Source organism: Marmota flaviventris, chromosome 4 (assembly GCF_047511675.1).
Source record: "Marmota flaviventris isolate mMarFla1 chromosome 4, mMarFla1.hap1, whole genome shotgun sequence".
Taxonomy (NCBI): Eukaryota; Metazoa; Chordata; class Mammalia; order Rodentia; family Sciuridae; genus Marmota; species Marmota flaviventris.
The window spans coordinates 33,725,286-33,750,517 of NC_092501.1; the positions used below are offsets into that span (position 1 = coordinate 33,725,286).

General features: G+C 41.8%; 1 protein-coding gene across 2 annotated transcripts in view; it reads left to right on the forward strand.

Moving 5' to 3' along the window:
• The window catches only part of Myof (myoferlin), a 149,932-nt gene that overhangs the window by 102,184 nt on the left and 22,516 nt on the right, over window positions 1-25,232 (forward strand). For both annotated transcript variants that reach the window (XM_027939890.2, XM_071611084.1), the window contains 15 exons: window positions 706-811; window positions 1,926-2,071; window positions 3,539-3,712; window positions 4,596-4,704; window positions 6,531-6,608; window positions 8,982-9,163; window positions 9,256-9,414; window positions 9,532-9,630; window positions 10,573-10,734; window positions 12,598-12,763; window positions 15,690-15,766; window positions 19,174-19,185; window positions 20,921-21,019; window positions 22,710-22,835; window positions 24,700-24,855. In XM_027939890.2, coding sequence (XP_027795691.2) covers window positions 706-811; window positions 1,926-2,071; window positions 3,539-3,712; window positions 4,596-4,704; window positions 6,531-6,608; window positions 8,982-9,163; window positions 9,256-9,414; window positions 9,532-9,630; window positions 10,573-10,734; window positions 12,598-12,763; window positions 15,690-15,766; window positions 19,174-19,185; window positions 20,921-21,019; window positions 22,710-22,835; window positions 24,700-24,855 — 1,851 coding nt within the window. The remainder of the gene's footprint in view (window positions 1-705; window positions 812-1,925; window positions 2,072-3,538; window positions 3,713-4,595; window positions 4,705-6,530; window positions 6,609-8,981; window positions 9,164-9,255; window positions 9,415-9,531; window positions 9,631-10,572; window positions 10,735-12,597; window positions 12,764-15,689; window positions 15,767-19,173; window positions 19,186-20,920; window positions 21,020-22,709; window positions 22,836-24,699; window positions 24,856-25,232) is intronic.

Genomic DNA, 25,232 nt, shown 5'->3' on the forward strand with positions numbered 1-25,232 from the left:
GCTAAATTGCTTTGCAAAGAGGTTGCATAAACGTGTTCCCAGCAGCAGTGTGAGAAGACATTTGCCCAAACACTCACATCCCACTGTGTCAGCTTTGCCAGTATGTGAATAGAATGCACGGCGGTTGTTTCAGTTTCCAGTTTGTTAATTTAAAGTGAAGCTGAGTGTTTGCCCATGTTTATGGGCCACCTTTATTTTCTTTACTTATGAACTTTCTTTTTCATGATTCTCTTAGTTTCTATATAAACTTAAGTCAATATTTTATATAAACTTTGCTCAGTCTTACATGATCGTGAACCTCCGTAGCATTTTCCTGTACTTGAAAACAAGTGTCTTCAATGTCTGATCCATCCTCTGATGGGTTCTTTCCTGTAGAACCCCCCATAAAAATCAGTTGTGCCATTTCAGAGTTGAACCATGTGAAATTGCTATTCTTTATTTATTTTTATGTGGTACTGAAGATCGAACCCAGTGCCTCACATGTGCTAGGTAAGCGCTCTACCACCGAGCTACAACCACAGCCCTCAAACAACTAATTTTTATGTAGCAATTGTGCATTAATAAAGATTGGATATTTTTCTGAGCTAAATGAATCTCTAAGATAGTATCTATGTAAACATATGGATACATAGTAAAGTCTAAGAAAACGTACCTTTGTATCTTATTACCACTCTCTCTCTCTTTCTTTATTTTATTTATTTGAAGAATGGTGAAAAGGCAGCATCGCCCGCTGAGTTGACTTGTCCTCCAGGCTGGGAGTGGGAAGATGATGCATGGGTATATGACATAAATCGAGCAGTGGATGAGAAAGGTAACATTTTGCATCTATTTAGCTGAATGCAGGTTAACCAGAGTAAGGGTTTCTTGAGAGGAAAGTCCTTCTTCTGCTCATCTATGACAACCCCAGTATGTGCTGCTATCTGTGATTATTCAGATGCAGAATCTAAGGAATAAGCAAATATCTTAGCAGGTGTTGGGTGCGAGATGTTAAGAGTGAAAAATAGCAGGTGCTAGGGGATCAACTAGTTAGGCTTTGAGATACCTGGGGATCCAGGATGAGAAGTTAGGAGAGAGCTGGGTTTGGATTTTCTCTGTCCTAATCATATTTCATGATCTTCATGGGAACATAACACTCAGGGTCCCCAGATCAGAAAAGAGAACTGTAAAATGCCTTAAAAGTCATCATATTCAGAAATAGGGTAGATTATTGACATAGCTTCAATTAATAATAGCGTTTATCTTTTTCTATGAAGAGTAATTCTAAGTTGAATTATCAAGAGAGAAAATTTGTTTTTCTTATAAAAAGGCATACAGCATAGAAAGGACTGGCATTGATGTAGAAGATTTCAAATAAAAATTGAAGTTCTTTATTGGTCTTGATGCTCACATCTGATCTTATAGTTACCATTGATTAAGTAATACCAGCATGCTAAACATGATCCTGGTGTTTTGTACACATTACTTTGATTGTTTAAAAATAACCCTATATAAAGGTATATTTTACCTGTATGATGCAGAAACTGGGCCATAGACAGGTTTGTTTAGCAAGTTTCAGGAAACTTAATAAACAGCCAGCACATGGGAAGTCCTGGGATTGAACCCAGGGCATGGAACTACACAGTCCACACCCTTATTCTGTGCCCCTCTGCTCCTTGAGCTGCGCTTTATTCTTAGGTGCACTCATTTCTCATGAGTGACTGGAGCGTGCAATGGAGGAGAACCCCGTGGCCACCATGGAGGGTGCCAGGGAATGAGGCTGCTTCAGTTAGGCTAAGTTGCAGCATGTGAAAGCAGCACACCAGTCATGATAGCAGAAAGCATGTGGGGGCAGAGGGAGTGGATGTTTCTGGAAGCTTACTTGGAGATCTGGTAAATGAATCTCTTTTGAGAAACTGCAAAAAAAAAAAAAAAAACCTCTGTTCCAGGCTGGGAGTATGGCATTACCATTCCTCCTGATAATAAGCCCAAATGCTGGGTTGCAGCAGAGAAAATGTATCACACTCATAGGCGGCGAAGGCTGATCCGAAAACGCAAGAAAGATTTAACACAAACAGCTTCAAGTACTGCTAAGGTAAGAGGAGCAATAGGGGCAGGAGATGGGATGTGGATAGGGGTAGGCATTGCCTTCCACACAATTGAGTTTCAGTGGATGAGGCTCCTTCTAAGAACTATTTGCAAATCAAGGGTCTGAGGTGCTCCAGGGTTCTCCAAGTGCCCCTACCCCCGATAGCACCATCATCATTGCCTGGGAATTTGCTACAACTTCTTCACCCCAAACCTACTTCTTTAGAAATCTCTGGGGGAGGACCCAGCAATCTGTATTTTGACAAGTCCTCCAAATGATTCTGTGGTAAGCTAAATGTTGAGAATAGCTATGACAGTAGTGATAGACACTGAAATTATTCACAGAATAGCATAGTAGTGGCAATAGCTCAGAACTTGGAACAAGATGCAGAAAGATTCAAATCCTGACTATCTTTCTCATCTGCAAAATGGGAATACTATCTATACCTATGTAATTAGGGTATTATAATGCTTCAAATGGAATAGTAATATCAGAACAATAATAAATGACATGTTTTATGTGCCTTCTACAATGCAAGGTACTGAATATACATCATCTACAATCTGTAAGCTCTGGATTTCATGCCCATTTTACAGATGATCTTCACAGAGATGAAATAGACTTCCTCTAGTCATGTGTCTAGTAAGTGTCAGAGTTGGTGTTAAACAGGATTTTCGACACTGAAATGTCAGCCTCCTGAAGGCAAAGGCCCTGTCCGTCTTTTTCTTAATTGCTTTCTCTGACTTTAACACAATCCCTATCAGGTAGCAGGTGCTCATATTTGTTGAATGAATAGAATAAAACATTGAAAAATGACATTATTTATGTATAAAATAGTGTTTAAGCTTAAAAATACTAAGTAGTTGTTACAGATGTAGTATATTCTGACCTATCATTTAATTATGAGTTCAGCAAGACATTTATTGAAACCTTGAGGAGGGGGTCTGTCATTTTTCCCCTCTGTATATAAGATTGAGATAATAACGTTTTCCAAACGATAGCACAATAATACTTTCTAATGACCTGATGAAGTGAAACAATACAAAGCAATTTGAGAAAAAATCCACTTGCTTTACCCCATCCCCAGGTCCCAGTGAGGAGCCCCTCCATGCATTTCTTGTTAGTTAGTTTGTTTTTGCAGTTCTGGGGATCAAACCCAGGGCCTGGCACATGCCAGGTATATGTCTGACACTGAGCTACATCTGCAGACCAAGGTGCCCCTCCTATGGTATATCCACCACATGCCAACATTTCTTTGCACTTTAATTGTCTAGTTTTCTCTCTATATTGTCACAGTCCATCAGCTCTGCAAGAGCAGAGATCCTATTTTGTTCTTGGCTGTATCCCTGGCTTCTACCATATGCTTGACAGAGTGGATTTTTATTACTACATATTTTCCGATTGACAAAATAACCTGCTTTTTCAATATAAGGAATATAGTTACTATCCTTAAATGTTTTACCTCTGTTTTAGGCCATGGAAGAATTTGAAGACCGAGAGGGATGGGAATATGCTTCTTTAATTGGCTGGAAATTTCACTGGAAACAGCGTAGTTCAGATACTTTTCGCCGCAGACGGTGGAGGAGAAAAATGGCTCCTTCGGAAACACATGGTGCAGCGGCCATCTTTAAACTTGAAGGCGCCCTTGTAAGTAATCAGTAGCCAAAGCCCAAATAATATAGAAAATATATTAGTGTTGGGTACAGCACCACCAATTCCATGGAGGTGCCTGTAACCCCAGAGGAATAAGACTACAGATAGGTTGAGGGAAAGTCACACATCCTAGGTGTCCAGTATTCTTCTAGAATGACTAGACTATTAACATGCGAAAGGTTCCAAGAAATACTACTGTAGACACATCTATTCCACCTAGCATTTTTCAAATATATCTGTTCTAGAACCGTTTGTTCAGGTAACATCTATTAACATCCAAGGCACAAGTTGCTTGGCTCATCCCTTGGAAATTGCAACTGTCCACCCAACCAAGGTTAAATATACACATGTGAAGGAACAGAGGAATGGCTCACAAAATTTGAAAACAGTTCAGATAGAAGCACAATAACAATAATATGCAGGGATCTAAAAAGAAAAAAAAGTAGGCAGGTGGAAAGAATGAATAAGATAATAGCAATGGATGATCTAAAACAATATGGCGGCAAAAACCCATCTCCAAACATAGCTGGGGTTTTTATTTCTGTACTGTGACCCCACTATATTCTTCTGCTGTTTTCTCTACCTCCTTTCATCCTTTTATTTTACTTCCATATTTCCCCCTGTTTTCCCTTGCTTTCAGCAGCAGGGTTTGGTAGACCTGAACTTGAGACACAGGGGACTTTGACCTCCTGCTCTCTTGCACTCCAGCTAAGTGATTGGGGAAGTCACTTGCTGTCCTGCATTTAATTCATCTTCAACAATGGGGTGATTGAATGATGAAATCTCTTTTTAAAGCCACAAATCTATTTGTGATTCTTGACTCTTGGTTGGTTTGTTTTTAGACCATGTTAACTGATTTTTCTGCCTCCTACTTCAGGGTGCAGACACCACTGAAGACGGAGATGAGAAGAGCATGGAAAAGCATAAGCACACCGCCACCACGGTGTTTGGAGCAAACACTCCCATTGTTTCTTGCAATTTTGACAGTGAGTTTTAAATGTGTCTTTGTGAATTCTGCTTCTAAGGCTTTTATCTCAAAGAAACTTTTCTAATCACTAAATATCTATAAAAATCTCTTTCTGAGAACATAACTTCAATTTCATCCCGTGATGAAAAGGAGTTTTTTTTAATATAGTTTTAAAAACTGTATCATATTTGGGATGAAGGGTGATCAAATTGCTGATTTTAACATGTCTGTCCATAGCTATTCATTCAATTTTGTACATACTCCAAATTATTATTTGATTAGGAAAGAAGTTTCAAAGTTTAAATATAGGTTAGTTTCAAAAGTACCTTCAGGAATTTCGGAAGGAGGCAGACCTACTCTATAAAAATAATAGCAAATACATAGGCCTTAGCATGCACCAGGAACTGTACATACAGCAGCTCATTTAATTCTCATAACAACCCTTGAAGGTAGGTGCTGTCATTGACTCCATTTTGCAGATGAGGGAACCATTGTACAGGATGATCCAATAACTTGCTCAAGGTCTTGAGGCCTATAATTACTAGAGACAAGATTTGAACTCAAGCATTCGGGGTCTCAGAATTCAAATTCAATTACAGTGTTCCTCTTTCCCTCTCAAATCATGTGTTCTTGTGTGTGAGGGAGCTGTGTATGTGCATTAATATAATAATAAAGAGCAGGAGTATATGGATTTTGAAATGTCAAAGAAACTTTTGGTAGATAACTGTATTTCTATCTGGTGCTCAATTAATGCAGATAGCCCTATTTTTATAACTGCTGAAGACCCACTCTCGTTTTAAAAGTCTGTATTCTGACAAAGAGTAACCCCAATTCAGGCCTTGTATAACGGGAATAATGTTTTCCTAATTGACACCCGTGTTGGGCAAGCTGTACTATTTTTTTAAAAATGGAATAGTTCCCCCCTTCTCCATGAAATATACTGTTCTGAGACACCCCAGTGGATGCCTGAAATTGCAGATAGTACTAAAACCTAAATTACACTAACTTTTTTCTTATACATGTATGCCTATGATAAAGTTTAATTTATAAATTAAGCAGAATAAAATGTTTATAACTGGGCTGAGGATGTGGCTCAAGCGGTAGTGCGCTCGCCTGGCATGCGGGCGACCTGGGTTCGATCCTCAGCACCACATACAAACAAAGATGTTATTTCTGCCAAAAACTAAAAAATAAATAAATATTTAAAAAAAATAAAAAAATAAAATGTTTATAACAGTAACTAATAATAATATAGTATAATTAAAACAATGTATTACAATAAAATTGATATCACTACTCTTATTCTTTGGAGCCATTATTAAATATAATAAAAGGTACTTAACATAAGCAAGGCAATATTGATATCAGGACAGTCACTGATCATTGAGATAGATACTAACAAGTGGGCAATGTATATAGGATGGAAACAGTGGACAAAGGGATGATTCACAATCCAGTTGGGATGAAGCAGGATGATTCAAGATTTCATCACACTGCTTAGAATGGCATGCAATTTAAAACTTGTGAATTGTATACTTCTAGAATTTTTCATTTAATATTTTCAAACAATGGTTTTCAGTGGTAGGCCACTGAAACTGTGGAAAACAAAACCACAGATCAGGGAGACTGATAAATTTTATTTTACCGAAATTTTATTTTACCGAAAACAGGACTACTTTCAGGGGAACACATCATCACTATTATGTGTGCTGTTTACTCTAGGAGGCTACATCCAAGTGACCCACTTCTTCAAAACATGTATCACCTCCAAAATATTCCAGAAAAAAAAAAGCCAGAATACAGTGTTATAGTTCTTGTATGTAATCTCCATCTTGTTCTTTTCAGGAGTCTATGTCTACCATCTGCGCTGCTACATCTATCAAGCGAGAAACCTCATGGCTTTAGACAAGGATAGTTTTTCAGGTAAGGGAAAGTAAACCAAAAAACCATGCCACACATAATTACACAGCCACTCCTTTTCATCAAGTGGATGTTTTCTGTCATTTCTAACAACAACAAAAAACCATTTTGTGTTGCAACTAGTTTGGTGTAGTGGAGGTAAACTGCTCACTCATTAGATAAAGAATTCCTGAGTGCGGGAGACACACAGGAGATGCATGGCCCTTTAATGCAAATAACACCTGATTAATTAAAAGCACCAAGAAGAGCAATTTCTGCTTTCTATTTTTACACCTGGGTGTATTTTTATCCCTGGGCCCTTGGTTGATTGGTAAATTAAGATCCTTTATGTTATTTGTAGCTCCCTCTCAAGGTGACAAGGAGAGCACACATTTACCCATCTGTCTATGTAGCATCAGGATTTCATCACTGTGGAGTCCCTTTTGACCTCCTCTGCTACCTGCTCCTTAGTCCAACACCATGAAATCATAAGGCTAGCTGGGTCAGGTGGCATACACCTGTAATCCTAGTGCCTCTCGGTGGGAGGATTACAAATTTGGGAGGATCACAGCCTAGGCAAATTAGAGAGATCTTGTCTCCAAAATAAAAAAAATACAGGTCCTGGGGATGTAGCTCAATGGTAGAGTACCCCTGGATCCAATCCTCCATATCAAAAAATAATAATAATGATAATATATAAGCTGGGTACGATGGTGCACACCTATAATAAGGGACTCAGGAGGCTGAGGCAGGAGGATCATGAGTTTAAAGCCAGCCTCAGCAATTTAGCAGGACCTTAAGTAACTCAGTGAGACCCTGTCTCTAGACAAAATATAAAAAAGGGCTGGGGATGTAGCCCAGTGGTTAAGTACCCCTGGGGTCAGTCCCTGGTAATAATAATAACATATGAGGTTAAGCATCCTTCACACTGAAACCCTGGGTGATTGTGTTGCCTTTGGCCTAGTTATAAGGGGAAGGTTGTTGGGAGGGGTTGAGGACTTTCCTGCCTTTGGATTTGTGCTCTTGGCCCTGAAGCTGTGATTGTTCCCAGGGCCATCCTGGGCTATCAGGAAGCATTCTACTTTGGGACTTGAGGCTCAGCAGAGCTTCCCTGTATCCGCGATGGAAACAGTGTTTAAATCATTTTCCCTACACTCCAGTGCCCTCACATTAGTTCTGGACTGCATTCCAAGCAGAATATTAACTAAAATATGTTAAGGAATAAATTAGTTATCCCTACACTGTTATACACAGCTCCAAAATGGTTTGGGGGGACATTTTCAAATATTGTCCACCAGGGGGCACTCCATCACTAAAAGTAAAAGTTCGAATTCTTGCAAAATTCTTGACCAAAGTTGCATAAAACTCTAAGCAGTTTGAGATGTGTAAGATCCACCATCAGGGCAAAAGCAAATAATTTCATTCATAGAATGATAGCTGCCTGCGATACTAAAAACAAAGCACCATTTGACATATATAAGAGCTTCAGGTAAAACATTATTTTTATTTATTTGTTTTATTCTTTGAGTTGGGATCTTGCTATGTTGCTCAGGCTGGCCCTGAACTCCTGGGTTCAAACCATCTTCCCATTTTGGCCTCCCAAGTATCTAGGACTACCGGCACATGCCATTGTGCCCTGCACTTACACATTATTGCTCCAATAGGTGAGCCTCCAGCAACTATAAAATGGGTTGCTGTGATTATTTATCATGTATGAAGACACAGATTACTTTTTTGCACATAAGATTTCTTTCCCTGCATTTTCTAGTACATGGAAACAAAGCTTTCTACTACCATAAATTGTAAATGCTATGCACATCTGAGTCTTTCTTTTTTACTACTACATTCTTGAGCCCTGGCACTCAATAAATATTTGCTGAATAAATGGATTAGCAGTGAGAGTAGAAGCAATGATGGTAACTGGCTTTTGTCAGTTGTACCATCTATGATGAGCTCTCTCCTAAGCAGTTTACATTTTTTTACTCCATATCATCCTTTGAACACTATGAAGCAGTTACTACTTTTATTATATGGAGGAGGGAACCAAATTTAGGAAGGTGAAATACTTTTCCCTGAGATAATATAATGTGGCGGAAGGGTTTGAACCCAGGTGTGTCAGACTACAGAGCCTATGCTCTTAATCATGAGCGTGGAAGATTGTGTGTCCAATTAACCTTGGTGGGGACATACTCCAGAGAGGGAAAATCTTCAGCACACATCAGGGCCTAACATCAACATGACGCCCACTTCAGCCACACCCTGCTCTCCAGAAACCCTATCCCCACGTGGGCGGTGGGAGTTCCTGATGGTTGTATCCAGAGGAAAAGCGTGAGGTTGAGATGAATGATCCTAGGGAGCTAGACTTTCACCATGGCCCCACTTTTATTTCTATTTTAGATCCATATGCTCATGTTTCCTTCCTCCATCGAAGCAAAACCACCGAGATCATCCACTCAACCCTGAATCCCACATGGGACCAAACGATTATATTTGATGAGATTGAAATCTATGGGGAACCCCAAACAGTTCTGCAGGATCCACCCAAAGTTATCATAGAACTTTTCGACAATGACCAAGTGGTAAGTGATTTGGAATTTCTGAAGGACTTGGGGGATGAGGGGGATTTGAAGAGGTGTTTGTTTAGGAATTTGAGGTTTGTTTGTCTTTCCAGGGCAAAGATGAATTCTTAGGACGAAGCATTTGCTCTCCTCTGGTGAAACTAAACTCGGAAATGGACGTCACCCCTAAACTTCTCTGGCACCCAGTCATGAATGGAGAGAGGGCCTGTGGGGACGTCCTTGTGACTGCAGAGCTGATTCTGAGGGACAAGGTACACTGCTGCTTTCCCACCTGTGTTCTTTCAGCTGCTTAGAATACTTACGGATGATTCTAGGCACTCCTTGTTTGAACCGAGGGGAGGCACTGACATTCCATGTTTGTTTCACAGGACGGCTCCAACCTTCCCATTCTTCCATCTCAAAGGGCACCAAACCTGTACATGGTCCCCCAGGGTATCAGGCCTGTGGTTCAGCTCACTGCTATTGAGGTACGCCACTCTCTAGGTTTTACTTGATCGAATCAAATGGATGTAGCTACGGAACATGAATCTTTCTTTTAAAGGATGGCATCCTGTGGCACATTTTCTTGCTGTTCTCTAGCTTTCTATAAAATTTTTCCAAAAACTTGAAATATTTCGTCATGGAAATTGAAGACTTGTTAAAGCAACAGGAAGTCAATTCCAACATTATCGAGGGAATGTAGAGTCTTCATCTATTGAGAGCCAGCAGAGCTTTTCAGGTCAGTTAGAGAATTGGGAAAGCAAAGATGGCCCAGGAGAAGGTGCCTGTGTGTGTGCAGGGTGTGGGAGCAGAGAGGACAGTGAGAAGGGAGGAATGGGCACTGGTGACATGTTAGACAATTGGGTCAGATACAGACTGATGGAGCTGACCAGGTAACTTGAAGGACAATGGTTGGCCTGTTCTCAAGGCCTCCCCATCCAGTTATACAGCAGTGACTGAGATTTCCCTTCTCCAGCTGCCTTGCTAGAAGTTCTCAAAGACTGAGGCAGGTAGCTTTAAACAACAGTTCTCATTGTTTAAAGCTTATGTGTCAGATACAGTGTTGAGAAGTTTCCACTTGATCCTCAGAGTAGCCCTGTGATAGATGACACCTTCAGCTCTGTTTGTGAATGAGACAGAGGTAAATTTGTGAGCATTCACTTGGCTCAGCTATAGCGCAGCCAGGGCTTGATTCCTACACTCTGAGCTGCTCTGCTTTTTCTATCAGCTCAGGCAGGAGAAGGAAAAGGGGCAAAACCACTTTCTCTGCATTCTAGGCTTTCTAGGTTAACATTGACAATCACGTTAGGCAAATCTGTACCGACCAATCTTGAAAACTTTACTAGTGAAGTTAAATCGAATTTTTCCTTTAGAACAATATTTCTTAATATGTTGAGTTTCTTTCTCTTCTCTTTAACTTGCTTTCCCAGATTCTAGCTTGGGGCTTAAGAAATATGAAAAACTACCAGATGGCTTCTGTCACATCCCCCAGTCTTGTTGTGGAGTGTGGAGGGGAAAGGGTAGAGTCTGTGGTGATCAAAAACCTTAAGAAGACACCCAACTTTCCAAGCTCCGTTCTCTTCATGAAAGTGGTACGGAATCCAACGCTGCAACAGTGTGTGTTGAGTAGCTGAATTTTATTTGAAATATGAATGTATATCCCCCCACACAGTATATTTATTTCCCAAATTTGACAAACAGAAAACTCCTGCCATGTGTTCAGCTTGTCGGTGACTTTACCCTCTTATATTCTCCTCACTCTGTAGTGATGGTTTCTTAAAGCTTCAAACAACTCCAGGGATATGGAGGCATCTGTGACTAATACTTACTAATTTCTCCAGTAAACCTTCCATTTATTCAGTTCTCTATTTATTATAGGCCCTTGGTCAGCTCCTCAAAGGTGGAATATTAACCCCCATTGTGCCCCTACAGAGGCACATGGGCCAGAACTCTCTGGATAGGGACTGTCTGTCTGGGGAAGGGGCAGCTGTGGGGGAATCCCTGGGGGTGATGGGCCGTTTTCTTGTCAGCTCATGACTGTGTCCCTGGGATGGTACCTTCTTTATTCCATCGCCGTTGCCTATGGTTATTAGAAGTGAGAAGCATCAGAGACATTTCACAGACCTCTACCAGAGACCCTGTATTACTTGGAGCAAGAAGAGGTCACCAGGACTTCTGTTTTTAAAGCAGATAACTTTTACAAAATGAAAAATCTTCCTTTTTTACTTTATTGTATAAAAGAGGTTAAATTCCAGGCATCTTCTTAGCTTGAAGGAATGGAAGGCCTAGAACCTTCCATTTCTTGCCCTACCCTGGTCATTTTCCTGCCCGCGGTGTCTCCAGCACACTGCCCTGGAACACTATAGCCATGTGGCTTAAGCTCTCATTTTATAGATGAAGAAAGTGAGGCTTAGGGGAAACGACTTGTCCAATGTGATAGCAAATATCAGTCTGCATCTTCCATGTGACAGTGACTGTACCCCAATGTCATCCACTGCTGTGGCTCAGTGCTAGGTGAAGGCAGGGGACATTTTTACCCCTCCTCCCTCACTTTGGAGGCAACAAAAAGCTTAACTAGTGTACACAGGAGAACATGGCTAGCAAGTGGCTGGTCAGAGTTTGGACTCAGGTTCTTCCAACTCCAAAGCCCATATCTTGCCCCATAATGCTGCAGATGGGGAGCCATGTAGATGCTTGGAGCCTGAATCCCTGGTCGCCCCTGGGCCACTGCACTCATTCTTGTTCACTCTCCACCCCTCTTCTACCTTCCCCCATCTAGGGTAGTGAGCAGAAAAGCCACTCAGTGAACCCCAGCTTCTATTCTTGTATGAAGTCAGAGATAGAAATTCACCTGAATCACAAGGAGACTCATAGACCAGCCCATGATGGACAACCATCAAGGCCATCAAGGCCCCCAAATTCCAGGAGTGGGCAAGGAAAAGTGAGCCCCTCACTTTGGCCTTGAACTTCTAGGGCTAAAAGACTCTCGGCCACCGTTATTTCCCTTGGAAATTTAGTTTTGTCTCGATCATTTCTAAATCCTGCTCAGGACTTGGCTAGCAGTTGACCAAAGTTCTGGGTTCCTCAGCCTCATACAAATCCCCTCTCAGGAAGCAGAGTACAGGGTCAATGGTAAAGAAAGCCAATTCCACATCCTGTTACCTAAGACAGATAGTGTTATCGTGGGCCAGGTACCATTCTAAGCACTTCACGTATATTAATTACTGAGCATGGGGTGGAGGGTTTTAGAAAAGTTCCTTGAAGTCCTGCAGTCCATGGTGGCAGAGCCAGCCACTCATCTAACACATAACTCACTAAACTACTTACTCTTAGTCCCTCACGCTGTGCATAGTGGGCAAAAATAATCTGGGTTGGTCCCTTCAGGGAATTTATTAGCAAAGCTGCTCTTGTTGGGTCTTGCAAAAAGAAATGACACCCATTCTTTTGACCCCCAGTTCTTGCCCAAGGAAGAATTGTACATGCCTCCTCTGGTGATCAAAGTTATTGACCATAGGCAGTTTGGGCGGAAGCCAGTGGTTGGACAGTGCACCATTGACCACTTGGACCGTTTTCGCTGTGACCCTTATGCAGGAAAAGAGGATATTGTTCCACAGCTAAAAGGTAAAATGTGAATCTGTAAGTTATAGTTGGGGGCTTGTCATGCATGATCTGATTTAATCTACATGAACCTTCTCGAGATGAGTATTCATTGTCTAGATTCTGCAGAAGAAGAAACGATAGAATTTTCGGTGGACTCTGTAACTCTCCCAAGGAAATGCAGCTAGTTAGTGGTGGAGCAAGATTGGAATCCTGGCCTCGATGTGGGGCCCAAGAAGCATCTTGCCCCTAGACAGACATCAGAGTCTTTTGAGGAAGTGTGAAGCACTTCATGAATTTTTTCTTGACTTTCAAGAAGCAGCCTGGAAACTCAGGGACAACTGTTCCCACATCAGTGAAAGGGATGAAGTAAATTCCTTCAACCTTCCGCAAATGGTTATTAAACATTCATCAAATGGCATTCATCCACCTAAATTCTGGGAGCCCAAGGAAACCAAGACAGCCATGTTCTCACAGTGCAGAGTCCAGCAGGGTAGATAGACTAGGAAATGAGTGATTGCCATCCACATTGTAAGTATTTTGATGGAGAAATTCAGGGAACCACCCCCTCCATGATATTGAGGGAGGAGGAGATTTTTATTTCCAATTACTTTTCATCTGTTGATCCCATTTTATTAATGCATGACTGAAGTGTTGTGAAGTATTTGAAAGATATCTCATGGTTATCCATAGAGGAAAAGTTTAAAGTTTATCTGATCTTGGGCCATATAATTAATATGTAAATTATAGAGCAGGGAATAATGCCTTAGATTTCCATAATAAATGATAGTGATATACAATTCGCTATTACCTATTAAATAGTTTATTTCTTTTAGCTTACCATGTGCCCAGGACTGTATTAGAGGATGGGGGTTCAGTCACTTTAGTGCACAAGATCTCAGCTTCGTGAGATTAGAAACCAATGGAGAACTAAAACTAAAACACCCTACATAGACCAATTCTCTTTCAGCTTGCATAGGTTTTTTTTGTTTGTTTGTTTGTTTGTTTGTTTAACAGAGCTTCTGAAACTGATCTGCTGTGTGGGTCTAAGTATTCCGTTTCCCTGATTCAAAGAGGTGGAAAAAATCCACAGTCACATTTAAGCAAAATCCTACATGAGTTTATCAAAAACTATTCCAGGCAAAACATTTTATGCTGAATTGATGGTGCCTAAAATTGCAACATTTTTTCATAACAATGAGGCTTGTTGTAACTGAAGAACTTGCTTCATTTGGGATTCCTCAGTGGAGAGAAACAATTTGCATAGTATTTTCCCTAATTTTTGTGATAGGTAGTTCTTTGGTCCAAATATGGGAAATCATTAGAAGGTACAAATGTTGCAGACTTTGGTCCCAGAACACTTACGTGGACCGGTTTTTCTCTACTGGTCAAAGGTTGGTTGGCTCCAAGGGAGAGCTCTCCTGGTTAGAGATTAAGGAGGAGTGTGGGCAACACTTCAGAGAGCCCCAGAAGAGGGAAATCTGCTATGTTCTTAAAACCGATGATAGGATAAGACTTGAGGAGTGAACCTTGCCTGGTCTGATACTGGGAGCACACTCAATAACCTCTCTCCCAGGCCTCCAGGTTTTGTTTACATGAGGATGGTAGAGAAATGAAATGTAAGGAAGAACTTGCATTCAGTTATGTTCATGCGTCCCTGCCCCGTGACTCTCATGTTCCATGTTATTACAGTTGTCTAGAGTTACGGGTGAGCTCACCTTGGAAGTATAGAGACTGATTATAAACCTAAGGGTGCCTGCACGTAAAACTACTCAGCAGAGCAACTGCTGTATCATAGATGCTTAATAAGTATTAGTCTTCCCTGTCCCCCACATTCCTCTGAACATTTCTCTGACATTTATTGAGCATCTACTCTTTTCCGGGTTCTTTTGAATGGTTAAAATACAAACTTTAGGGTCAAAAGGACCATCCACTTACTACTAATGGTTTAACCTGAAGCAAGTGACCTTCTTTCTCTTAGCTTCAGTTTGTTAGTTGTTAAATCTTTTAAACAGAATTAATGGTAGATATTCTAAAGGATTATTGAGGGATTAAATGAGATCATCTAGGTAAAGTGCTTAGCCCATGCCTGGCACATGGTGAGTACCTAAGAAATGCATCTTCCCTCCCTCCTTTATGCCATATGTCAGCTGCCTGGGTGGCTTAAACAGAAAGTTCTTTTGGCTTGGCAGTGTTTGTTCTGTCTGGGTTTTGGCTTTCTGATGAATGTTTGATTGCCTGATGCCTCTTCAATAAAAGGGAGAGGTGCACCTATCACCCCAACCCTGGCCCACACTGAGCCTCTGGCACCTGCTGAACCAAACCTGGGGAGCTCAGCAGGGGTCCTGATCCCCAAACCCTGAGTCACAAATACCTGAGGAATTATGCAGAAAGTCAGGTCTTGTGCCTTTTCCCCAGAATATTCTGTGAGGACACTTCAGACCCCAAATATGCGACTGGCCACCATGTTTTCCCTCCCTCACCTCCTCTCTCCTCTCCTCTCTCTCTTCCTGCTCTCATTCCCTCCACTCTCTTCTCCTCTTCTTCTACTATTTTCTTTATTTTATGTGTCTTATGAACAAATTCCTAGAAAAGAAGGCTCCTTAGGATGTGGGTTTCCTGCTCCCGCATCCCATGAAGATATGTATGACACACTGTTCTTTTGAGGGTACTTCCTATGTCTAAGGATTATGCTAATTGTGCAAAGTGAAAGAAAAAAATGGGCCATGTAGTCTTCTAGAAAAAGTCTATAGCCATATTACATTTTGGGGAAAGTGATGGATTGTTGAGTTATTTTCTATGTTCAGATGTGGTCCTCTCCATTCAGAAAGCCTCGTTCAGGAATAAACTCTACCATCCATCCTGTGGCTGTTCAACTTGAACTTGGAGGAGAATGTTCACTGCTGTATTTTTCTTAAATATCTCAAATTATGAACCTATTTGCTTGTAGCCTCCCTTATGACTGCGCCCCCCTGCCGGGATGTCATTGTTGAAATAGAAGATACCAAACCTCTACTGGCTTCTAAGGTAGGCTTCAGAACTGACCCTCGGATACTGTCAGTTTTATCTTCCAGATGTCCAAGCATTTGGTGAACTCAATTAAACAACCATGCAGTGATATTAAAATAATAGTCATGGAACCAATTGATTGAGGACTGAGTAACAGAAAAACATCTGAATCGTGCATTCATCCGTAGTTTAGAGGATGTTGTGTAGACTAGTGGCCCTAGGCCCTCACTAATTAGTCACCCAGCATACTTAGAACATTATTCACACCCCACCCCCACCCCACCCACCAAGAGGGAGAGACACTCAGACACAGACATGGGTGTATTTTCAAACTTCCTGAGATGATTCTGATACATGCATGCAAGTCCGAGAACCGCTGGTGTGGGACCTTCCAAGTGATGCCATTCTCTGGAAAGACAAGTTTCAGGAGTAATTTAACAGCATCACAACATTCAGAAGAACAGAGATACATGAGGCAAACCAGGTTTTTGTTTTGTTTTTCTCCTTCATGAAGCAGAAATGTCATAAATTTAATGTCCCTATTTGTCAGTATAAAGGACACCCGAGACTTTATATTCACTGTGGTTTTGAAGCAGTGAAATAGTTGGAAATAGTCACTCAGTACCTTTTTTAAAACCATTCCAGCCCCTTCCATAAGAAGGAGAGGAAAGAAAATCTTAACCTAGAAAAAAAGAAAGCACCAACTATCTTGCTGTTTCTTTTGGCATTTAAGATAAACTCTCACAGCATGTTTTAATATGCAAACTGGCCAAAAAATGCACATGATTGAGCTTTAATATGTTATGACCATAAACAGTGCCTTTAAAAAAATCCACTTCCTTCCCACTATGTTAAACTCACTAGCAGTTGGACCGAATTACATGTGGTCTCCATAGCCTGCGCCATGGCAGCCGTGCATTTGATTCTACTATCTGGAAATTCTGCACGGTCATAAATGACAGTATCACATTCTCCATTCCTCAGGGTAAAATGACAATGTCCACCTTGTAAATAGCCCCAGTCAGTCTCAATAGGACAGTAGTAGCCTTGAGATAAGGAAAGCATAAGATATTTAAGATTATTTATGTAAATTTTTGTAACTACTCCAGAAAAAAGGCAGTATCAGATCTTGCTCAATAATCTACTTCCAACTTTACCATCTAACATTGTCAGTCAATTATTACTGCATGCTTTCTGGGTGCACAGTAGCCCTAAGTACCACTGGGAGCAAAGAGAAGAATAAGTCAATATTCTAAGTCATTTCTTGACAGTAGTTAACAGATGACTAGCCTACTGTAGCAACCCATCGTGAGAGGTTAGTTTGTAGCATAGCAGGATTGGGGATGGGAGTCGTTCCCGCTGCACAATATGTGACTTTAATCAGCTTGCTCTCCTCAAACCTAGTTGAGGTACACTGTGCTGGTAAGAAAGGATTATTAGAATCTCCTCGGAACACCCGAGCCCACCTGTTCATCCAGGTAGACATTGTACATCCCTGTAAAGTCAAATGAGCAGCGTTGAGCTTTTGGAAGAGCCAATGACAAACTTGCTGATGTCCTGCGTGACACGTATATGTAATGTACATATATTACCACTAACTCAATTCAGGCCTTGTATCTGGGTAAAATGAGGGAGTCGGTCAAAACTAACCATGCTGTTGCTGGGGGCTGGAGACTGTGTCTTTAGGTGACAGCATCATGTTCTGGATACCCATGGCATCACCCTGTGATGTCCATGGGAGCTCTTAACAAGTAGGCTCAGCACTATCATGAGAAATAAGAACCTGGGCAAACTGCTCACGTGCTAGCCAGATGACATGGACATGTCTACATGCCATCTCAACAACTGCCTTCCAATTCCAGTGCTTAAGCAGTATGTCAGCAGCACTCAGCAAAATGGCTTCTCCAAGGACAGTGCATGTATGTATGATAAGAAAATGCATGAAGCTGTCTGGGACTGTGGGACTTGATCTGAAGACTCTTATTCTTTCTGATTCTTTCTACTGGTAGATTTTGGAGTGAAAGGTGATCTTTAAACACATAAGATTGTTTTAAGACTAAGGGAAGAATCCCCTGTGCCCTTTAATAATAACTTGACTCTGATTGTGAGGCTCGTATAGATATAATAAAGTGTTTGTTTCCCACCTGCTGCTTCTGTTACTTTTACAACAAATAATGAGCAAGTGGGCACAAATGAGTCCTCCCATACTAATCCTAGATTTTATAATCATCAACTTGTCTTGAATGATTTTCTTTTAAAAAAAGAAAAAAAGGCACACACTCTTCTTTAAAGCAGTTTGGTATAACTGAAAATAATGTGATTAAACAGATTCAGACATCGAAATTCGGGAACCAATAAGTGTGTAAAAGTAGTTTTGGTAAAGAAACCCCCTCTCTCCAAAATCTCAGTCAGCTGTGATGATTTAACCCTTCATCCTGCTTTGGAATGAATCTAATAAAAAGGATTGACACATCTATCTTTCTCTCTGACACTCTTAGTAATTCTGTTGTGTGGGACAAAACTCAACCTGGACGTGCAGAAGGGAAACCTGCGGAGACCTGGTAGTCCTCTCACACAGCACGGTGGGAAGTGCCTCTAGCAACAAGTTGTTCTCTCCACATGCTAGAAATTAACTTGAAGTTAGGATTTCTGAAAGGGAATCTAATTAGCATTTCTTCAAACTGCCCCTGAGGGTGAGCTTAGCTAATGTCCCAGAAGGTGCCAAGAAAGAACTCAAGTTCCTACATTCTAGTTTTCTCTTCTCACATCTCCTGGATGTGCCTCTAGATCAGGGGTGAAATCTCCATGCAAAACTCAAGTGGAAAGATTTGGCCAATGAGATACTTGACATCCTCATATTAGAACAATTCTGACGAATGAGCACTTATTTGGTGCTATAACATAGGTACGGGGGCGGGAACAAGAAAAAGGTACCTACATGATAATATTGCAGTCACACACATCTGTGACGGGAGAGTTGTTGAAGGGATGAGAATTAGAATTAGACCAGGTTGGGGACATACTTCAGGTGCTAAGTGGAATGAAAGGTTTGGGGCAGGAAGATGAGCAGCTGCACAACTCTCTCCTGAGCTGACCATTCTCACAGACTGTGAGACTGTCCAACTTCTCTGAAAACATGCAAAAGAGTTACACACAGTAACAAACAAAAGGCTTAGCAGTAGTCCCTCACATGCTGTGCTTTCAGCAGGGTGAATGTATATGTATATGTGTTCAATGATGAGAACACCTTGCTTAGAATAATTTAAAGAATGTCTCAAAATGTCGATAAACATAAAGCATGAGTGAAACATAATTTCTCCTTCTCTCTTTCTCTTTGAACCTAATGTTGGCGGGGTCTTAAACCTAATATCTGTGTGACCTGTTATATGGTTTGCCCTCTTCCTGGCCATACACGTGCATTGCAGCTGACGGAAAAGGTAACTATACATTTTTTTAGGTTTAAGATTCATGTATTTTGGCCTATAATTGATATACAAATAAATTTTTTCTAAATCCAGGGGGAGGAGGTTGCTGATCCATAAAAGGGAAATAACTCTTTGTAACTGTAACACACACATTAGTGTGTGCCTTCATATATATATATTTATATACATATATATATGTGTGTGTGTGTGTGTGTGCATTTATACTATGTGTATATATGTTAGCATGTAATGTAAGTATATACCTATATATACATATATGTGCATATATATTATATTTATAAACATAAATAAGAAATAGACTTTTGTGAGCTTTGTTCCTCACTCCCAAAACTCAATAGGAGCTATATCGTAGGTGACACTTGTACTTTTGGCAACATCACTATTTCTGAGACAGATTAAAATAAGCAATGAGTGTCTGATGGTTTGTTTTTTGCTTTTTTTTTCAGTACTGAGGACTAAATCTAGGGGTACTCTATCACTGAACTACACACCTTGCCCCTTTTATTTTATTGCTGAGACAGGGTCTCCCTAAGTTGCTGAGGCTATTCTTGAACTTGAGATCCTCTAGCCTCAACCTCCCTAGTAACTGGATCTGTTCTTGTTATAAATCTGAGTGGGAGGGTTTCTGTAGTTTGAAAATATTCTGCAGGTGACTCTTATTGTCCCTTTTGCCCAAACAAGAGCCATCAAAACCAGAGATTCCCTTGGGTTAGCTCAATAGTGCTTTCCTAGGCTGGGGATGTGGCTCAAGTGGTAGTGAGCCTGCCTGGCATGCGTGGGGCACTGGGTTCGATCCTCAACATCACATAAAAAATAAAATAAAGATATTGTGTCCACCTAAAACAACAAAAAAAAATATTTTAAAAAAAAATAGTGCTTGCCTAGCATGTGATAGGCCTTGGGTCAATACCCAGTACTGGGGAGGAAAAACCCTGAAATTCTCAACCCTGACTACACATTAGACACCTGGGGAACTAATGAGAACATTCTGGATGCCAGGTCTTAGCCCATGTTGATTGAATCAGAATCCACAATGACAGGTTGGGAGCTGGTCTAAATGAACCATGCTGCCTTTCTACTTGTGTTTCATGCTTAAAATTTTTGAAAGCTCTTCCTCTTAATAATCTTATATGATTTCCAAATCAACTCTCTGAGGTAAATGGAGAGATAGAGGCAGATTGTTATTATCCCACTCGGTGGATGAAGAAATCTATGCTCAGAGATGTTCAACAACTTGTCCAACCCAGCATGGTGTGTAACAAATGATTTTGGTTATAACATAAGGATGGAACTTGAATTAGAACCAGTTTTTCCAACCCTTAGATTAGTGTACAGTGTGTTACAATACATCACTGGCTAAATGAGTTGGGGAAATGAGAGAGGAAAAACCATACAGTAGAGGTTTTATTTTAATTTATTTGCACATATAAATATCATCGGGTAAAAATAAATAATAGATTTTATAGAGAATGTAAGAAAATCATCTAGTATAGCTGTGGATATTAAAACCAAATACATCCCATTGTCTGGGGTGGTCATTTCTCTAACTTCTAAGCAGAAACATCATGAATGTTTTGTCCGCAGTGTGCATTAACAAAGGTATATAAGCTCACTTTAATTGTGTCAGAAGTACCTCTCTTACCTATTTCATTGTTTTCCAGCATAAATTGGAAATTTCTAGTCATCAGTTAAAAATTTTTTTTTTTTCATTTTGACTTATCTTTAGGAGGAAGAAATTGTTGACTGGTGGAGTAAATTTTATGCTTCCTCAGGGGAACATGAAAAATGTGGACAGTATATCCAGAAAGGCTATTCCAAACTCAAGGTATGGACCTATGCTCTTGTGGGTGGAGGACTCAAGATCCATTAAAACTGGCCCCAGGCAGAGCTAAGAAGACTAAAGGGCCACCTCGGCTGCTGATGGGGAGGGGCCAGGAATACCTCTGGCCTGCCAGAGAGCCCTCTCGCAACAGGTTTGGCTTTGCCAAGATTCCAGGGCTTGAGGATAGCTGTTGAGTTAGGGTTGCGTGACTGCCACTTTGGAGCCTGGGGGCATCTGGCAGAGGGTTGGAAATGGGTTGGTACCACACTAATTAGGGGAACAATTATCCATTTTTGACTCAGGGAGACCCAGAAGTCATGGTGCTCTTTGCGGAACGGCATTGGTTGTCAACATGCTTCATTCTGTTTCCTGAATGAGGATGGGTTTTGCTGGCTGAAAAGTTGATTCAGTTACATGTATCCAGCATAAAATCACAACCATGGGCACATGTGTCCAGGGGAAAAAAAAACCTATTGAGCTAGGCAGGGCTGGCTCTCTCCGATCCGGGCTGGCTCTCTCCGATCCGTCTGTTAACATTCTGAGTTTTCTAATTCTTCATTCAACTTCTCAGCCTCTAATGCACTCAAGTAGAAGCAAATGCTAAAGTAGCTTGAGCAATGTATAGGAGGAAAAGACCTTTAATGAGAAATATGCAATCATTAAAATACTTTTCCCCATCAAAGTAGAAAAATCTAAATCTTTTTATGTTATTGTCATAATGGCTTATTGCAGCCTAAGAGTGTTAAAAAAAAATCACTAATTTAGAAAAAGGATCCAACTGGGTTGGGACATCCATCTCACACTCCAGCTCCCTCCCTCCTTCCCTTCCTTTCTTCCTTCCTTCTTACCTTCTCTCCCTGTTTCTCATCTTTTCTCCTCTCCTTTTCTATATTTTTAAAAATCAAGATATAATTTGCATGCAATAAAGTCATTCATTCAACAAGTTTTGATTGTACACACCCATGAAAACCACCACCCAAAAAGACAAAGAACATTTCCATCACCATAGAACACTCCCTTATACCCCTTTCCAGCCAACTCCCCGCAACCTTCACTCTTTTTGGAGGCAACCGACCTGATTTCTATCACCAAAGATTGTTTTTGCTTGTTTTTATACTTTATAAGTAATGGAGTCACACAGTGTTCATCCTCTGTGTATCTGACTTCTTTTTTTAATATTTTTAAATTTTTTAGTTATAGATGGACACAATATCTTTATTTTGTTTATTTTTATGTGGTGCTGAGGTTTGAACCCAGTGCCTCACATGTGCGAGGCAAGCGCTCTGCCAGCACTCTGCCACTGAACCACAACCCTGGGTGTCTGGCTTCTTTAGTCCCATGTGTTACTTTTGAGACTGACCATGTTGTTATCTCAGTAGTTTGTCCTTCTTATTGCCGAGTAGTATCCTTGCTGTAGATACACCACATCGTGGATGATTTGGACAGGTTTTCATTTCCTTTAGGTTAATACTTAGGAATGTAGTTTGGGGGATCCTACCATAGGTAAATATTTAACTCTATCAAAAACTGTCAGACATTTTCCAAAGGGGTTGTATCATTCTACACCCAAAGCAGAAGAGAGTTCGGGTTGCTCTACCCATATCCACGTGACCCTTTGGTATTGTGGGTCCTTTTGGTTTTAGGTTCTATCTGTATTGTAATAAGAAATGAAGAATCCCTTGATGGTTTTCAGATATATGATTGCGAACTGGAGGAAGTAGCAGACTTCGAGGGCCTCACTGACTTCTCAGATACTTTCAAGTTGTACCGAGGCAAATCAGAGGAGAATGAAGATCCTTCCGTGGTAGGAGAGTTTAAGGTGGGTGAAAAGCGTGCTTTCACTCTGGCTTACAACCCACCTTTATTTTCTTCATGAACCCAGAATAGAGGACACCCAACCTCTGGGCAGCATCATGTTCTCTGACCTCTGAAGGAAGAGAAACTGGTAACGAGGGAAAGGCACTAGGGAGAGCCAGGTTGGCCAAAGCCATGCTGACTGCCCCCTCCTTTCTGCCTGCTCTTGCCAGCCAGTTTTGAATCCTACCAATGCAAACCTTCCCAAGACTTGGTTCCTCCTCCCCATTCCACTGCTTTTCAGGCTTTTAGCAGGTCCATTATGACCATCTCCCACTTGACTGTCCTTTCTCCTGTGAGTCCATCCTCCCTGCAACCAAATCTGCTTCTGCATCTTGATGGCTTAAAGACATCACTTGGGTTTCCACAGATCAAGTCTCAACTCCTTCCAAAGGCAGAGCTGGCTTTTCATAAGTGACATGTCTCCCCTCCACACCTCCCTCATTGCCCTACCCTCCCCGCTCAGAGAACCTCTCCCAAGCCCCAAACACACCTTGTGTCTCACAGCTCAGAGCCTTGGGACAGGCTCTTCTTCCTTCCCTGGATGCCTTCCTTCCCTCTTTGTGGTCTGACAAAGTCCTACTCTTGCTCTAAGCACCAGCTCAAATGTCATACTCTTTGTCAACAGTTTCCTGATTGCCTCAGGCGCTGTGACTCACTCCTGCTCTGGGCTCCCAAAGGTCTGGGTTCCCTTCGCAGTGAAAGCACCTTTCACATTGTGTTGGGGTTTATGGCTGCCTCTCCCTCAACCACACTTGGCAAAGCCATGGCAGAGATGCTGCCTCTTCCTAATCCTTTGCCAATAGCAGACATGGCTGATGGATCAGGGGATTATACCCTACACACGATCTCAAATCCTTCTTACAGCCTCCCACCTAGCAGTCAAGAGGGCATGAGAATCAGGCAAAGCTAACAACCCTGTGCCATCTACACTCCTTGAGTTTTGGGTTCTCGACATCTACCACATAGTAGGTGCTTCCTTTATGCCATTTGCCTTAATGAAGAGAGATGGAACTTAGGCCCTCATATTCCAATTCCAGCTTCAGTAATTTCCCCTGTACTTGAGCTGGTTTCAGTATAAGAGAGATGGCCTCTCCCACTGTCCTCTCCTGCTGGCCTGCTGGTGCGTTTACTCAAAAAGCATTTGTGTCCCTACTAGATGCATATCCCCAAGTTAGACCCATGATGGCCAGAACCTAATGTCCCCACCTTAAGTAGCTCCCAGTCTAGTGGAGGATGTAAACAACAGATAGAACATTTCATCATGGGGTCAGTGCGGTGACAGGCCTAGCACAAGGTTAGAGGTGAGCACAGGAGAGGCACACCCACCCCTGGGCAGTCCAGCAGGTGTCCTGGAAGAAGTGATCCTTTTAGCTGAGACCTGAAGGCTGAGCAGGAGACTCCTAGGAGTGTCCCTAGGTGTACAGGGGTGAGGGGAGAGAAGGGAAAACACCCTTTGTACTTCATTGAATTTTTTCCTCTCTCTATGTGTAGCTTTTCATTTCTTCTTGCCACCACCACCCCCACAACGACCAGAGTCACCTCCACCTGCTGCCCAGGTTATTGCTTGCTCTTCCTGCTCAGTCCTGCCCTCTCTTTCCCCCCTGTGATCCCTCAATGACTTGATAGTCATTTGACTTTCCCTACAAGAAATACACAAAGAGCCATGGTTTTTGTTTTTTTCTTTCGCAAAGACAGCCCCTCCCTCGCCTAATCCCACCACCCTGGCAAGCTATCCCCCGAGTGTCCTGTGGAGCAGGGCACATCTCAGGAGCCCTCTACCTGGGTTGCCCAGGGCCCAGTGAGTCAAGCCTGTGTCTTTTTCCTAGGGCTCCTTTCGAATCTACCCGCTGTCCGATGACCCCAGCGTGCCAGCCCCTCCCCGGCAGTTTCGGGAATTACCTGACAGTGTGGCTCAGGAATGCACGGTTCGGATTTACATTGTTCGGGGCTTAGAGCTCCAGCCCCAGGACAACAATGGCCTGGTAAGAGTTTGGGTGTGGGGCCTTCTCCTGTAGCAAGATAATTACAGTCATCAGCCACAATAATTGTCACGTTCTTTCTTTCTGGGCGTCTGTTATCTCACTAGGGGAAAGATACTCTATCAAAACAATGTATTCAGGAGTATTGTCCCCATGGGGATTTACCTAAGATTTGCAGGGGCTTAAGGCCCTCTGGTTCATCCTTCTCATTTTACAGATGTGACCTGGGACACATTTGCTCCAGTCACAGGGCCAGCAGGGGCAGAGTCAGGACCCCACCCCCACCCCACATGGCTGCTCTGCAGGCCCGCTGGCTGCCTGCCACCCAAAGGGGAACGTTGCTCAGGGCTCCTCCCAAGCTCATGGGTGCCACAGAGGCC